Below are 16,276 nucleotides of genomic sequence, written 5' to 3'. Positions count from 1 at the left end.
ATCTGAATCATGAACGTTTAATTTTGACTTGACTGTCCTTTTAAGTATAAAATTATGGCGTACAATAATCAAAAGACAATTACATAAATGTTAAGGGTAGAGGGCCCTTCCCTTGTGTCACTGTAAACGATCTTTACAGAAAATGATCAACAGGACAGGTGGACTCAAGAGCTTACATTCTAAAGGGCGAGCTTAATGATTATTTTACTTCTTTAACTAATTTGCCTTTATATCTCAGTATTACAAATAAAAGAGCAATAGGATTAGCATTATGACATCTGGATGTAAAGGGTCATTCATTTTTTATTTTATTTTTAAAGCACATATACCAGCAAAAAAGCATTGCATTCAAAAAGCCCTGCATACAAAATAGATCACTTTTGTTTACACATAATTAAACATTATATAGAGAATTACATTTTGCGTTTAATGTTTCTTTTAAGATCAAAATATCAAATCCTGAGCTATTAAAGGGATAGGAAAGTCAAAATTAAACTTGCAGAATTCAGAAAGAGCACCTAATTTTAAGATACTTTTAAATTAACTTCTATTTTAAAATGTGCTTCGTTCTCTTGGTATCCCTTGTTAAAAAATTAATACACACATATCATACACTAGTGGGAGCTGCTGCTGATTGGTGCCTGCACACATTTGTCTCTTGTGATTGGCTAACTAGTTGTGTTCAGCTAGCTGCCAATAGTGCAGCGTTGTTCCTTCAGCAAAGGATAACAACAGAATGAAGCAAATTTGATAAAAGAAGTTAATAGAAAAGTTGTTTAAAATTGTATTTTCTAGCTAAATCATCAAATAATTTTTTGGGGTTTCCTGTCCCTTTAAGGGAAATCACTTCAGTAAGAGCAATGTCTAACCAAAAAGCACTTTCTATTTCAAATGAGAAAAAGAAAAGTAAGGCAAAGTAGATCTCTCTAGAATGTAGTGAATATGTCCCATAGATAAGATGTATAGATTACTCTGTGTCATTGGAGAAGCCTCTTTATTTTTAGGAAATCCAAATCAATATCATTAAAGGGACATGAAACTCAAAAAAAATTCTTTCATGATTCAGATAGAAAATACAATTTTAAACAACTTTCCAATTTACTTCCCTTATCAAATTTTCTTTGTTTTCTTGTTATCCTTTGTTGAATAGCAGGAAGCTAAGTTCAGGAGTGTGCACGTGTCTGCAGTACTCTTTGGCAGCAGTTTTGCAACAATTTTATACTTTAGCAAGAGCACTACATGGCAGCACTAGATATCTCTTCAATAAAGAAAAAGAGAACAAAGCAAATTTGATAATAGATCTAAATTGTAAACTTTTTCTTAAATTGTATTCTCTATCTGAATCATGAAATACTTTTTTGGGGGTTTCATGTCCCTTTAAGTGTGGGAGGGGTGAATCTTCAGTTTGGGAACACATATGCCCATGATCCACTGGTTGGGGTTACAAGCAACAAAACAAAAATCAAATTAACCTGTTCACCAGCAAAGAAATTGTAAAATGACAGTCTCTATGGAAGTTTTTTCTTTGTAAAATATATGTTCCTGTACTGAGAAACAAAAATTGTTTCTGTGCTCGTGAAGTATCACAGTCCAACAGAAAAGCAGATGATCATCATTTCTTAATGTCCATTTGCACTTCATTTTAGCTTTAAAATAAAAATAAACTTATTAATACTAATTTAATATGTATGCTTTTAGGGTTTTCTGTCCCTTTAAGAAATGGAGTTGGTCAGTCCTGCCTTATAACTGGAAACACCCACTATATTTATCTTGTAGGTTTGGCCTGCAGGCAGGTAGACGTTTACTGAACAGATGCTAGGCTCCTTTCACAAACTGCCACACAGGGGAATGATGTAATGGCTCCTCCCACTATTTGCAGAGCTGTCACACCTTGAGTAAATTGTCTTTTTATCAAAAATCACCAGGTGTCCTGCTGACATCATTTGAAATAATTCCTATGTTTCCGCATGTCTCTTCCATAGCTCTCTTTAATACAAATGTTACATATATTTAACAAACTTACCACATGCATTATGGGGCACCAAGGACTGATGTCATTTGTTAGATGAGTCACCTTGCAGTGATCCTGGAGAAGTAAAATAAATTGTGGGCATGATCACCTGCACACATCAAGATGGCTGCTGAGTATAGGTAAAGGGACAGTCTTGTCATAATGAAACTTTCATGATTCAGATAGAGCATGCAATTTTAAACAACTTTCCAATTTACCTTTATCATCAAATTTGCTTTATTCTCTCTGTATTCTTAGTTAAAAATTAAACCTAGGTAGGCTCATATGCTAATTTTAAGCCCTTGAAGGCCGTCTCTTATCTCAGTGCATTATTACAGTTTTTACAGCTAGACAGTACTAGTTCATGTGTGTCATAGATAACATTGTGCTCACTCTGGTAGAGTTATTGATTGGCTAAAAGGCAAATCTGTCAAAAGAACTGAAATAAGGGGCCTGTCTGCAGAGGCTTAGATACAAGGTTATCACAGAGGTAAAACGTATATTATTATAACAGTATTAGTTATGCAAAACTGGGGAATGGGTAATAACATAATTTATGCTTACCTGATAAATTCCTTTCTTCTGTTGTGTGATCAGTCCACGGGTCATCATTACTTCTGGGATATAACTCCTCCCCAACAGGAAATGCAAGAGGATTCACCCAGCAGAGCTGCATATAGCTCCTCCCCTCTACGTCAGTCCCAGTCATTCGACCAAGAATCAACGAGAAAGGAGTAACCAAGGGTGAAGTGGTGACTGGAGTATAATTTAAAAGATATTTACCTGCCTTAAAACAGGGCGGGCCGTGGACTGATCACACAACAGAAGAAAGGAATTTATCAGGTAAGCATAAATTATGTTTTCTTCTGTTATGTGTGATCAGTCCACGGGTCATCATTACTTCTGGGATACCAATACCAAAGCAAAAGTACACGGATGACGGGAGGGATAGGCAGGCTCATTATACAGAAGGAACCACTGCCTGAAGAACCTTTCTCCCAAAAATAGCCTCCGAAGAAGCAAAAGTGTCAAATTTGTAAAATTTGGAAAAAGTATGAAGCGAAGACCAAGTTGCAGCCTTGCAAATCTGTTCAACAGAGGCCTCATTCTTAAAGGCCCAAGTGGAAGCCACAGCTCTAGTGGAGTGAGCTGTAATTCTTTCAGGAGGCTGCTGTCCAGCAGTCTCATAGGCTAAACGTATTATGCTACGAAGCCAAAAAGAGAGAGAGGTAGCAGAAGCTTTTTGACCTCTCCTCTGTCCAGAATAAACGACAAACAGGGAAGAAGTTTGGCGAAAATCTTTAGTTGCCTGCAAGTAGAACTTGAGGGCACGAACTACATCCAGATTGTGTAGAAGACGTTCCTTCTTTGAAGAAGGATTTGGACACAAGGATGGAACAACAATCTCTTGATTGATATTCCTGTTAGTGACTACCTTAGGTAAGAACCCAGGTTTAGTACGCAGAACTACCTTGTCTGAGTGAAAAATCAGATAAGGAGAATCACAATGTAAGGCTGATAACTCAGAGACTCTTCGAGCCGAGGAAATAGCCATTAAAAACAGAACTTTCCAAGATAACAATTTTATATCAATGGAATGAAGGGGTTCAAACGGAACACCCTGTAAAACGTTAAGAACTAAGTTTAAACTCCATGGCGGAGCAACAGCTTTAAACACAGGCTTGATCCTAGCTAAAGCCTGACAAAAGGCCTGGACGTCTGGATTTTCTGACAGACGCCTGTGTAACAAGATGGACAGAGCTGAAATCTGTCCCTTTAATGAACTAGCTGATAGACCCTTTTCTAAACCTTCTTGTAGAAAGGACAATATCCTAGCGATCCTAACCTTACTCCAGGAGTAACCTTTGGATTCGCACCAGTATAGGTATTTACGCCATATTTTATGGTAAATCCTTCTGGTAACAGGCTTCCTAGCCTGTATCAGGGTATCAATAACCGACTCAGAAAAACCACGTTTTGATAAAATCAAGCGTTCAATTTCCAAGCAGTCAGCTTCAGAGAAGTTAGATTTTGATGTTTGAATGGACCCTGTATCAGAAGGTCCTGTCTTAGAGGTAGAGACCAAGGCGGACAGGATGACATGTCCACTAGATCTGCATACCAAGTCCTGCGTGGCCACGCAGGCGCTATTAGAATCACTGATGCTCTCTCCTGTTTGATTTTGGCAATCAATCGAGGAAGCAGCGGGAAGGGTGGAAACACATAAGCCATCCCGAAGTTCCAAGGTGCTGTCAAAGCATCTATCAGAACCGCTCCCGGATCCCTGGATCTGGACCCGTAGAGAGGAAGTTTGGCGTTCTGGCGAGACGCCATGAGATCTATCTCTGGTTTGCCCCAACGTCGAAGTATTTGGGCAAAGACCTCCGGATGAAGTTCCCACTCCCCCGGATGAAAAGTCTGGCGACTCAAGAAATCCGCCTCCCAGTTCTCCACTCCCGGGATGTGGATTGCTGACAGGTGGCAAGAGTGAGACTCTGCCCAGCGAATTATCTTTGATACTTCCATCATTGCTAGGGAGCTTCTTGTCCCTCCCTGATGGTTGATGTAAGCTACAGTCGTGATGTTGTCCGACTGAAACCTGATGAACCCCCGAGTTGTTAATTGGGGCCAAGCCAGAAGGGCATTGAGAACTGCTCTCAATTCCAGGATGTTTATTGGAAGGAGACTCTCCTCCTGATTCCATAGTCCCTGAGCCTTCAGAGAATTCCAGACAGCGCCCCAACCTAGTAGGCTGGCGTCTGTTGTTACAATTGTCCAGTCTGGCCTGCTGAATGGCATCCCCCTGGACAGGTGTGGCCGATAAAGCCACCATAGAAGAGAATTTCTGGTCTCTTGATTCAGATTCAGAGTAGGGGACAAATCTGAGTAATCCCCATTCCACTGACTTAGCATGCACAATTGCAGCGGTCTGAGGTGTAGGCGTGCAAAAGGTACTATGTCCATTGCCGCTACCATTAAGCCGATCACCTCCATGCATTGAGCTACTGACGGGTGTTGAATGGAATGAAGGACACGGCATGCATTTTGAAGCTTTGTTAACCTGTCTTCTGTCAGGTAAATCTTCATTTCTACAGAATCTATAAGAGTCCCCAAGAATGGAACTCTTGTGAGAGGAAAAAGAGAACTCTTCTTTTCGTTCACTTTCCATCCATGCGACCTTAGAAATGCCAGAACTCACTCTGTATGAGACTTGGCAGTTTGAAAGCTTGAAGCTTGTATTAGAATGTCGTCTAGGTACGGAGCTACCGAAATCCCTCGCGGTCTTAGTACCGCCAGAAGGGCACCCAGAACCTTTGTGAAGATTCTTGGAGCCGTAGCCAATCCGAATGGAAGAGCTACAAACTGGTAGTGCCTGTCTAAGAAGGCAAACCTTAGATACCGGTGATGATCTTTGTGAATCGGTATGTGAAGGTAAGCATCTTTTAAATCCACTGTGGTCATGTACTGACCCTTTTGGATCATGGGTAAGATTGTCCGAATAGTTTCCATTTTGAACGATGGAACTCTTAGGAATTTGTTTAGAATCTTTAAATCTAAGATTGGCCTGAAAGTTCCCTCTTTTTTGGGAACCACAAACAGGTTTGAGTAGAACCCTTGTCCTTGTTCCGACCGCGGAACCGGATGGATCACTCCCATTAATAACAGATCTTGTACACAGCGTAGAAACGCTTCTTTCTTTATCTGGTTTGTTGACAACCTTGACAGATGAAATCTCCCTCTTGGGGGAGATAATTTGAAGTCTAGAAGGTATCCCTGAGATATGATCTCTAGCGCCCAGGGATCCTGAACATCTCTTGCCCAGGCCTGGGCGAAGAGAGAAAGTCTGCCCCCCACTAGATCCGGTCCCGGATCGGGGGCTCTCGGTTCATGCTGTCTTTGGGGCAGCAGCAGGTTTCCTGGCCTGCTTGCTCTTGTTCCAGGACTGGTTAGGCTTCCAGCCTTGCCTGTAACGAGCAACAGCTCCCTCCTGTTTTGGTGCAGTGGAGGTTGATGCTGCTCCTGTTTTGAAATTCCGAAAGGGACGAAAATTAGACTGTCTAGCCTTAGCTTTGGCTTTGTCTTGAGGTAGGGCGTGGCCCTTACCTCCTGTAATGTCAGCGATAATTTCTTTCAAACCGGGCCCAAATAAAGACTGCCCCTTGAAAGGTATATTAAGTAATTTGGACTTAGAAGTAACATCAGCTGACCAGGATTTTAGCCACAGCGCCCTACGTGCCTGTATGGCGAATCCTGAGTTCTTAGCCGTAAGTTTGGTTAAATGTACTACGGCCTCCGAAATGAATGAATTAGCTAGTTTAAGGACTCTAAGCCTGTCCGTAATGTCGTCTAGCGTAGATGAACTAAGGTTCTCTTCCAGAGACTCAATCCAAAATGCTGCCGCAGCCGTAATCGGCGCGATACATGCAAGGGGTTGCAATATAAAACCTTGTTGAACAAACATTTTCTTAAGGTAACCCTCTAATTTTTTATCCATTGGATCTGAAAAAGCACAGCTATCCTCCACCGGGATAGTGGTACGCTTAGCTAAAGTAGAAACTGCTCCCTCCACCTTAGGGACCGTTTGCCATAAGTCCCGAGTGGTGGTGTCTATTGGAAACATCTTTCTAAATATTGGAGGGGGTGAGAACGGCACACCGGGTCTATCCCACTCCTTAGTAACAATTTCAGTTAGTCTCTTAGGTATAGGAAAAACGTCAGTACTCGCCGGTACCGCAAAGTATTTATCCAACCTACACAGTTTCTCTGGTATTGCAACGGTGTTACAATCATTGAGAGCTGCTAAGACCTCCCCTAGTAATACACGGAGGTTCTCCAATTTAAATTTAAAATTTGAAATATCTGAATCCAATCTGTTTGGATCAGAACCGTCACCTACAGAATGAAGCTCTCCGTCCTCATGCTCTGCAAGCTGTGACGCAGTATCAGACATGGCCCTAGTATTGTCAGCGCACTCTGTTCTCACCCCAGAGTGATCACGCTTGCCTCTTAGTTCTGGTAATTTAGACAAAACTTCAGTCATAACAGTAGCCATATCTTGTAATGTTATCTGTAATGGCCGCCCAGATGTACTAGGCGCCATAATATCACGCACCTCCCGGGCGGGAGATGCAGGTACTGCCGCGTGAGGCGAGTTAGTCGGCATAACTCTCCCCTCGCTGTTTGGTGAAATTTGTTCAAATTGTACAGATTGACTTTTATTTAAAGTAGCATCAATACAGTTAGTACATAAATTTCTATTGGGCTCCACCTTGGCATTGGAACAAATGACACAGATATCTTCCTCTGAGTCAGACATGTTTAACACTCTAGCAATAAACTTGCAACTTGGTTATAATCTTTTTTAGCAAAAACGTACTGTGCCTCAAAGAGGTACTAAACGATTAAATGACAGTTGAAATAATGAACTGAAAAACAGTTATAGCATCAAACTTTAAAACAACACAACTTTTAGCAAAGGTTTGTTCCCATTAGAAAAATAACAATAATTAAATTTGACATAAAAATTACAGAGCAACGTTTTTATTCACAGTCAATATAAAATTCTCACAGCTCTGCTGAGAGAATCTACCTCCCTCTAAAGAAGTTTGAAGACCCCTGAGATCTGTCAGAGATGAACCGGATCATGCAGGAAATATAAGAGTAACTGACTGGAATTTTTTGATGCGTAGCAAAGAGCGCCAAAAACGGCCCCTCCCCCTCACACACAGCAGTGAAGAGAAACGAAACTGTCATAATTAAAACCAAACAACTGCCAAGTGGAATAATGCCCAAATATTTATTCACTCAGTACCTCAGAAATGTAAACGATTCTACATTCCAGCAAAAACGTTTAACATGATAAATACTTATTAAAAGGATTAGTGACTTTTAACAGAGTAGTTCCGGTGAAATACCATCCCCAGAATACTGAAGTGTATACATACATGTCATTATAACGGTATGGCAGGATTTTCTCATCAATTCCATTCAGAAAATAAAAACTGCTACATACCTCAATGCAGATTCATCTGCCCGCTGTCCCCTGATCTGAAGCTTTTACCTCCCTCAGATGGCCGAGAACAGCAATATGATCTTAACTACTCCGGTTAAAATCATAGTAAAAAACTCTGGTAGATTCTTCCTCAAACTCTGCCAGAGAAGTAATAACACGCTCCGGTGCTATTGTAAAATAACAAACTTTTGATTGAAGTCATAAAAACTAAGTATAATCACCATAGTCCTCTCACACATCCTATCTAGTCGTTGGGTGCAAGAGAATGACTGGGACTGACGTAGAGGGGAGGAGCTATATGCAGCTCTGCTGGGTGAATCCTCTTGCATTTCCTGTTGGGGAGGAGTTATATCCCAGAAGTAATGATGACCCGTGGACTGATCACACATAACAGAAGAAAAAGGGATTATCTATCATTTTAAACAATAAACATTCTGGAGTAGACTGTCCCTTTAACTCAAGGTGGTCAGATAAGTGATTTGTACATCATTATAGAGAGCACCAAAATTAAAGGGAGAACCAATTCATTTCTTTTGTAAAAAATAAAGTGAATACATTGTAGTAGATACAGTGGCATATTTAAGACATCAGTCCCCTCCTAGGACTTTTGTCAGGGATGTATTTAAGGGATCAGTCCCTCATTGGACCACAGTGTATTTAATACAGTGATGTTTGTAAGGGATTCATCTAGGGTTGCCGCCTCGGCCATGTTTTTCTGGACACTTATGAGTTACACATGCTGCAGGGTAAGCAGGGCAGAACATGTATTGTGCTGTTCATCAGCTCTATTCATGTGATGTCCAGAGGCACCATACATGTTCCGCCCTGCTTTCCCTGTAGCATGTGTAACTCATAACTCATGTGTCCAGGAAAACATGGCCGAGGTAGCAACCCTAGATCCATCCCTAAATTCTGGGATGTGCTTAAATGGCATCAATTATTACTAGGACCTCAGCAAATGAATTAAACACATAGTTAAAGTAAGCATTCTTTTCAACAATGGATACCAAGAGAACTAAGTGAATTTGATATAATAGATGTAAACTGAAAGGTCTCTTGCATGCTCTATCTTAATCATGAAACTTTAATTTTGACTTTCAAGTCCCTTTAATATTAAGTTTCAGACAGTAAATTAATATTTGATATTACTCTTTAAGTTAGTTAAAGGGACATGCCAGCCAAAATTTAAATCCTTGTGGATGTATTTCAGTTGTAAATAGAAGCCTTTTTGTAATTGACATGTATTAGCAAAAATGATTCTAATAAAAGCTACAGCTGTTTCAAAATTGTATTTAAATATGCACTGTGCACCAGCATTTTGAACACATCACTTTCTCAGAGAGTCTAAAGTGCTTGTACCATCTGGTAATGATTCAATTTGTTAATTGCTGACATGATACAAGCCCCACTGGTTCTCTGAGCAGCTGCAGCATTTAAAATGCTGGTGCACTGATAATATCTAGCTATGCTTCACATGCACATGCAGAGAAAAATGTTAATACTAAGTGCCTGATATTCAAAACCTCGCTGGCATGAAGAAAAATCACGCAAAATCTTGGGGATTGTTTTAGACCTTGTATTGTTATATAGGAGTCTCTCTTTCAAATAGAGAACACTATACAGAAACATTTCTCAAAATAAAATTTTGTGTTTCTAATTTTTTTAAGTGCCTTCCCGTACCGATGAGACTTCTTAGATCAACTCACCTGAGCAGCGAGGTTTTGAATATCAGGTCCTAAAACAGTAATAACGTTTACTAGAAGCATTTTTGCCAATACATGTCCCTTTAAGCTAAAACTAAGAAGGTTTTTCTGCTTGCTCTTCTTATTTGATGGCCATTGTCCAAGGAACAACCATGCTCTCTAATATCTTATATTACTGGCTCTCCAACCTACCCTAAGGTGACCCCATCAGTCTAGGATTTGAGGACATCCTAACCTGAACACAGATATCTCAATAAACAGGGACACTGGTAATTCACCTGTGCCCAGGATGAACTCAAATCCCTGGCCCATTAAAGGGATACAAAACTTTTTTTTTTTTTCATTGTTCAGATAGAGCAGGCAATTTTAAGCAACTTTCTAATTTACTCCTATTATCAATGTTTTCTTAATTCTATTGAATGTCATTCTATTGGAAAAGCAGGAATGTAAGCATAGGAGCTGGGCCACTTTTGGTTCAGCACCTGGGTAGCGCTTGCTGATTGCTGGCTAAAGGTGACCACCAATCAGCAAGCATTACCCATGTGCTGAACCAAAAATAGGTTCTAAATCATGAAAGAAAAATGTGCGTTTCATATCCCTTTAAGGCAGTGGTGTCCAAACTTTGCTCTCCAGAGGTTTTGGAACTACATTTCCCATGATGCTCAGCTAGATAAAATGCTGGCTGAGCATCATCGGAAATGTAGTGCCAAAACCTCTGGAGAGCAAAGTTTGGACACCCCTGCTTTAAGGGTACGTATGGTTAGGTCTCGGAACCACTGTTAAGTCAAATATAAAAGTAAAATGTTTAAATGATCACAAATGTACCTTATCATAAAAAAAAATGTAACTACCATTTAAGTATGGTTGCCTTTTATAATACCAATTATTTTATAGTCAGGTTCTTAGAATCCTTGGATCTAAGCATGTCAGCATGATTCTTCATAGTAGACAAAATGATGATGACTTTTAGAACTCACCTCTCTCCTTCTGACACTATAGGGAGATCTCTGAGCTCCAGCAACGACTGGCACAGTCTGAGGAAGCAAATCAAAGGCTAGTGTCCTCCATTAATGACAAGGACAGAGAGCTGGAGAGGCTTAGGCACCACAGTCGTCTCCTGGCCCAGATGTGTCGTAACCGTCCATTGTTGGACTCTCTGGTGTCTCTAATGATGGAAGCTGAAGGCGCCCCCTTCTTGCCTGCTGTTGAGGAATGCAATGGCCTGATAAACGTCCCAGACTATCCACAAATTGAAGATGACCTTGAAGATTCGGATGTAGACAAAACTCTGTTTGGGACAACTGTTTGACGTTGATCAATTATGGTGCAAGCAGATGGAAAACTTTATTTTCAATTACCCATATAAAGTGTCTTTTCAAAGAAGGCAGTTATTAGTGTTATTTTATTGGGAAAAAAGATTACATGGCTGTCTGTATTATTTTATATGTCACTAAAATTCTGGATTAATGTTGTGGGCATTTACATTTTAATATATAAATATATATTTTTTAAAAATATTCCATATAAAAAATTTTTTTTTTTCTGGGAGAAATGTTCTGCTTAGTCTATTTTATTAATTTGGGTTGAACGCATATTTTACATATTTAAGTAGCTTTTTTTCTTTTATTTTGGTGCAGTATAACATTGTTATGGTCAATTATTAAAGGGTTTTTTATGTTTTTATTACAGTCCAATTTAGGTTTACAATCTATTAAAATATTCTATTAAAACACCATTACTTTTGCTTGATTCTAATTGTATCAATAAAAGGTACAACTATACAGACTAAACATTTTTTTAAAGTAAAATAATTTTTCAATACCCAATCTTTATTAGCAAAACAGTATTTTTATTGTTACCGACTAAAGTACAATTTACCATATATTGTAATTACTGGGTCATACTAACTGAGATGACCTCTATTAACAGATGTAATTGATTTTATTACGTACAAATTGCCTTTTTTATAAAGGATTTTACTATTTTGATACCTTGTTTATAGGATCATCTTTACACCATAACTAACCTTTATGGTTTGTTCCTGTACAGTACAGAAATAAAATGTTACATTTCTAATATGCTACATGACTTTTTACTGAAATTTGTCTACAAGAAATAAAAAAATATGTTTACCAGGGTATCGTTTTTTTTCTCTTAATTTAAGGCTTTCTCGTTACAGTTTTTCTCACACAATGTTTTTCTGCAGTATTCTGAAGGTTTCTTTCAAATGAAAGCATTTTTCTATATTTATAAACAGCATATATCATTAAGGAGAGTCTCACAAACCTCAACAAATATACTAATAGACTGGGGATAATTGTGTAAATTTATGTGGGTAATTAAAGGAATAGAAAACCCCAAAGCTTTCTTTCATGATTTGAATAGAACATACAATTTAACCCCTTAGTGACCAGACCATTTTTCAATTTACATTTCTGCGGTGTTTGTGTTTAGCTGTAATTTTCCTCTTATTCATTTACTGTACCCACACATATTATATACCGTTTTTCTCGCCATTAAATGGACTTTATAAAGATACCATTATTTTCCCTAATATCATATAACATACTATTAAAAAAACACACTTTTTCTAACTTTGACCCCCAAAATCTGTTGCACATCTACCACCACCAAAAATGCTAAATAGTTTCTAAATTTTGTCCTGAGTTTAGAAATACTCAATGTTTACATGTTCTTTGCTTTTTTTGCAAGTTATAGGGAAATAAGTACAAGTAGCACCTTGTTATTTCCAAACTTTTTTTTTTTCAAAATTAGCGCTAGTTACATTGTAACACTGATATCTGTCAGGAATCCCTGAATAACTCTTCACATGTACAGTATATATTTTCTTTTAGTAGACAGCCCAAAGTATTGATCTAGGCCCCTTTTGGAATATTTCATGCCACCATTTAACCGCCAAATGCGATTAAATAAAACAATCGTCAACTTTTTCACAAACTTTAGGTTTCTCACTGAAATTATTTACAAACAGCTTGTGCAATTATGGCACAATTGGTTGTAAATGCTTCTCTGGGGTCCCCTTTGTTTAAAAATAGCGGACATTTATGGCTTTGGCATTGCTTTTTGGTAATTAGAAGGCCGCTAAATAGAGTGGCTCAGAGTGGCTCTCTCTGCATCGGTGCCTAAAAAAAGGGTATTGCAGGATGCCTCAATTTCGAGGCATCACTGCAATACCCTGAAAGCGGCTGGAAGTGATCGTGATCGCTTCCACCACTTGAAACAACAGAGGACGTGTCAGGCCCGTCCTTGATCCTTAACTTTTTGTAGGACGTTAAGGGGTTAAACAACGTTCCAATTTACTTCTATTATAAAATTTCCTTTATTCCCTTGTTACCCTTTGCTGAAGGAACAGCATTGCACTACTGGCAGTAAGCTGAACACATCTAGTTAGCCAATCACAAGAGACAAATGTGTGCAGGCACCAATCAGCAGCTAGCCCCCACTGGTGTAAGATATGTGCATATTCAAGTGATACCAAGAGAAAAAAGTACATTTGAAAATATAAGTGAATTTAAAAGTGTCTTAAAATGATATGCTCTATCTTAATCATGCACATTTAAGTTTGACTTTCCTATCCCTTTAAGCATTGGAATTTTAGGTATTGGTACCCTGAGTTTTTTCACCTTATGCATAAAAAAATATCCATCCTATACGTATCTCCTGTCTCAGTCTTTTTATCTGCACACTCTGAGTCACCAGCTACTACTAAGCATGTGCAAGAGATCACAGTGTGTGTATATATATATATATATATGTATGATTATTTTTATATATATATATATATATATATATATATATATATATATATATACAGCCAGGATGTCTCACACCACTCAAAGACCAAGGTTGAACACAGATTCAAAAACTCTGTACATCTGTCGTAGAGCACTTTTAAATCAAATTAGGAATATTGTAAAAAAAACACCATATGCAGGTGTGCCAACATATTTTTTAAATTTTATTTATTTTTATTGGACGCATGGACATTTTAAACATCTTTCTAATTTACTTCTATTATTTAATTTGCTTCATTCTCTTAATATCCTTTGCTAAAAGGCGCATCTAGATAGGCTCAGTAGCTGCTGATTGGTGGCTGCACATAAATGCCTTGTGTGATTGGCTCATCCATGTGCATTGCTATTTCTTCAACAAAGGATATATAAAGAATGAAGCAAATTAGAGCATAGAAGTAATTTGGAATGTTGTTGAAAATGTTGTTCTGTACCTGAATCATGAAAGAAAAATTTTGGGTTTAGTGTCCCTTTAATGTTGCTCTTTACACATTACATTATATTTCAACTTTTGCTAAAGATAATACCTCAAAATAAAACCAGATTTTAATCACATTTTTAGTTAATTAAATACAAGTAATTCCCATCTATATTGCAATTAGTGTGATAATGCCACAGGAGACTTTTAGCCTTATCCTAAAACTTGCAATGCCGGCTGAATGCCAAAATATCCACTGGTATGTACTATGGTAAAGTGCATCAGGCAAAATAAGTCTACTATCTATACCATTAGTGAGACAGGTAATAGGAAAGTGTTCAAATAAGTAATAAATAGGACTATGGGCCTGATAATCAGACTCATCAGGATGGAGAGAAATTACGTAAAATCTTTGGGGTCTTTTTTGAGCAGTACTGACAAGACTTCTTAGATAATCTTTCCAGATTCAGAGAGCATTAGATCATCAAGCTCTATAACCACAAAAGTGAGTTCTGTCACTGTAAAAACACCAGAGAGTAATATGGAAATTTAACAGATTTTTTTCACTTTAGAGAAAACGTTTTGTTTAATAAATAAAGCCCACAGTATCCAATTGTCCATCTATTTTGCAAATTGCCTATTATAAAAGAACGGCTCTTACCTGACTGGGGTCCATTGGTCTTTCAATAAGTGTGACTGTTTGCTCTTCAATGGCTTCTGCATATCACTGCTCCAATGCCCTGTCTGCTATGTAGGTGCAAAGATCAATCTAACAGGTTACAAAACAAATCTGAACTGTTCACACCTCCATTCTGTAATATATTCCAGTGGTTGCCAAGCATAACAAGATAGCATAGGATACTCTTACTTTAAGACATTTGGTCCTGTTACCTTGACTGAATCATCTGTGCTAAAGTTAACTCACTCACTACTGGGAATTTCATAGAAAAATTTACCCAAAGTACCAGAGAATTTTTAGTATTTTTGCTATCACTCAGAAACAGCCTTTGTTTTTTTTTTATTTACTTATGAAAACAATACTTACTTATTTTTGGCATAAAGAGAGCTTTCAGAGTAAGATGGTTCCAACTAGCTATTTATTCACAGATTTCAGAAATTATTGTAAAAGTACCCACAAAAGTAAAAAATAATATATATATATATATATATATATATATATATATATATATAAATTATCACATTTCAGAAAAAGTTGTAGCTTTCTAAGTGTAGAAAATCATAACATTTGTTCATTGGCATCATATGATTCAAGACCAAATGTATAGAAGAACTGTGCAAAATCTCAAAATTAACCTCCAGAACTATATATTTCTAAAGTAGACAACCCAAGGTATTGATCTAGGTCCATTTTGGTATATTTGATGCCACTATTTGTCCACTATATACAATCATATAAAAAAAGTTGTTAACTTTTTTTGCAAACTTTGTGTTTCTCACTGAAATTGTTTACAAACAGCTATTGCAGTCATAAGACAAATGGTTGTAAAAGCTTCTCTGTGATCCCCTTTGTTCAGAAACAGCAGACATGCATGGCTTTGCCATTTGTTTTTGGCAATTAGAAGGCACCTAACTGCAGCTGTGCACCACACTTCTGAAACTCCCGGCAGTGAAGGGTTTAATAAAGTAGCATGTAAGGTTAATATTTGCTCTAATGTAGAGATTACCCTCCCACCTGACACCTCCCACCCCCTGATCACTCCCAAACAGCTCTCTTCCCTGCCTCCCCCACCCCCATTGGTCACCACTATCTTAGGTACTGGCAGAATGCCTGCTAGTATACAGTTTAGGGATTGTATTGTCTTTTTTTGTTTAAATGTTTTTTTTTCTTTCAATTTCTGTAGTGTAGGGATTCCTCCTCACCCATCCACCACCATAAGCACTACCCAAACAGCTCTCTAACTTTCCCCATCGCACTACTGTCCACCATCTTTGTTAATGACAGTTAGTCTGTCAGTTACAAATAGCAAATTATACTTATTTTTAAGATTGCTTTGATTCATTTCACCAACTCCCTCTTCTAGCCCATATAGTTCTGCGGTGTAGGGTATCCCCATCCCTCCCTCTTCCCTGCCTTACATTTTTTTCTGTAGTGTAGGGAACCCTGCCCCTTCCTCCCCCATCCTCACTTGGTCGATCCACCTTCCCACCGCTTCTATGCAGAACTAATTATCATAGTTACAGAATGATGCAGACAGTATCACTCTCTGTAGCGATTGGCGATCTGCCTTCATATATTAAGGGAGCACAATCAGCGCTATAAATATTATATGAAGGCAGATACCTTCTGCCCCCAGTAGC

General features: G+C 38.3%; 2 protein-coding genes across 4 annotated transcripts in view; one reads left to right on the top strand and one right to left on the bottom strand.

Annotated features, from left to right (window-relative positions):
• Nucleotides 1-10,785, bottom strand: part of CAPS (calcyphosine) — a 154,587-nt gene extending 143,802 nt beyond the window's left edge. For 2 of the 3 annotated variants that reach the window (XM_053703042.1, XM_053703041.1), the window contains exons 1-2: nt 10,705-10,779; nt 2,024-2,086 (exon numbers count right to left, since the gene is read on the bottom strand). The gene's annotated coding sequence lies outside the window, so the exon portion shown is untranslated. Of the gene's footprint in view, nt 1-2,023; nt 2,087-10,704 lie in introns of all 3 variants that reach the window. The other variant, XM_053703043.1, reaches the window with a different exon arrangement.
• The window catches only part of VMAC (vimentin type intermediate filament associated coiled-coil protein), a 15,090-nt gene extending 3,225 nt beyond the window's left edge, over nt 1-11,865 (top strand). The window contains exon 3 of the mRNA XM_053703044.1: nt 10,727-11,865. Within this exon, the coding sequence (XP_053559019.1) occupies nt 10,727-11,036 (310 nt within the window). The 3' untranslated portion in view covers nt 11,037-11,865. The remainder of the gene's footprint in view (nt 1-10,726) is intronic.
• The last annotated feature ends 4,411 nt before the right edge of the window (nt 11,866-16,276 follow it).

The sequence above is a fragment of the Bombina bombina genome, chromosome 2, assembly GCF_027579735.1.
Source record: "Bombina bombina isolate aBomBom1 chromosome 2, aBomBom1.pri, whole genome shotgun sequence".
Classification (NCBI taxonomy): Eukaryota; Metazoa; Chordata; class Amphibia; order Anura; family Bombinatoridae; genus Bombina; species Bombina bombina.
Note: the sequence above shows the minus strand (reverse complement) of the source record. Positions and strands in the feature narration are given on the sequence as shown.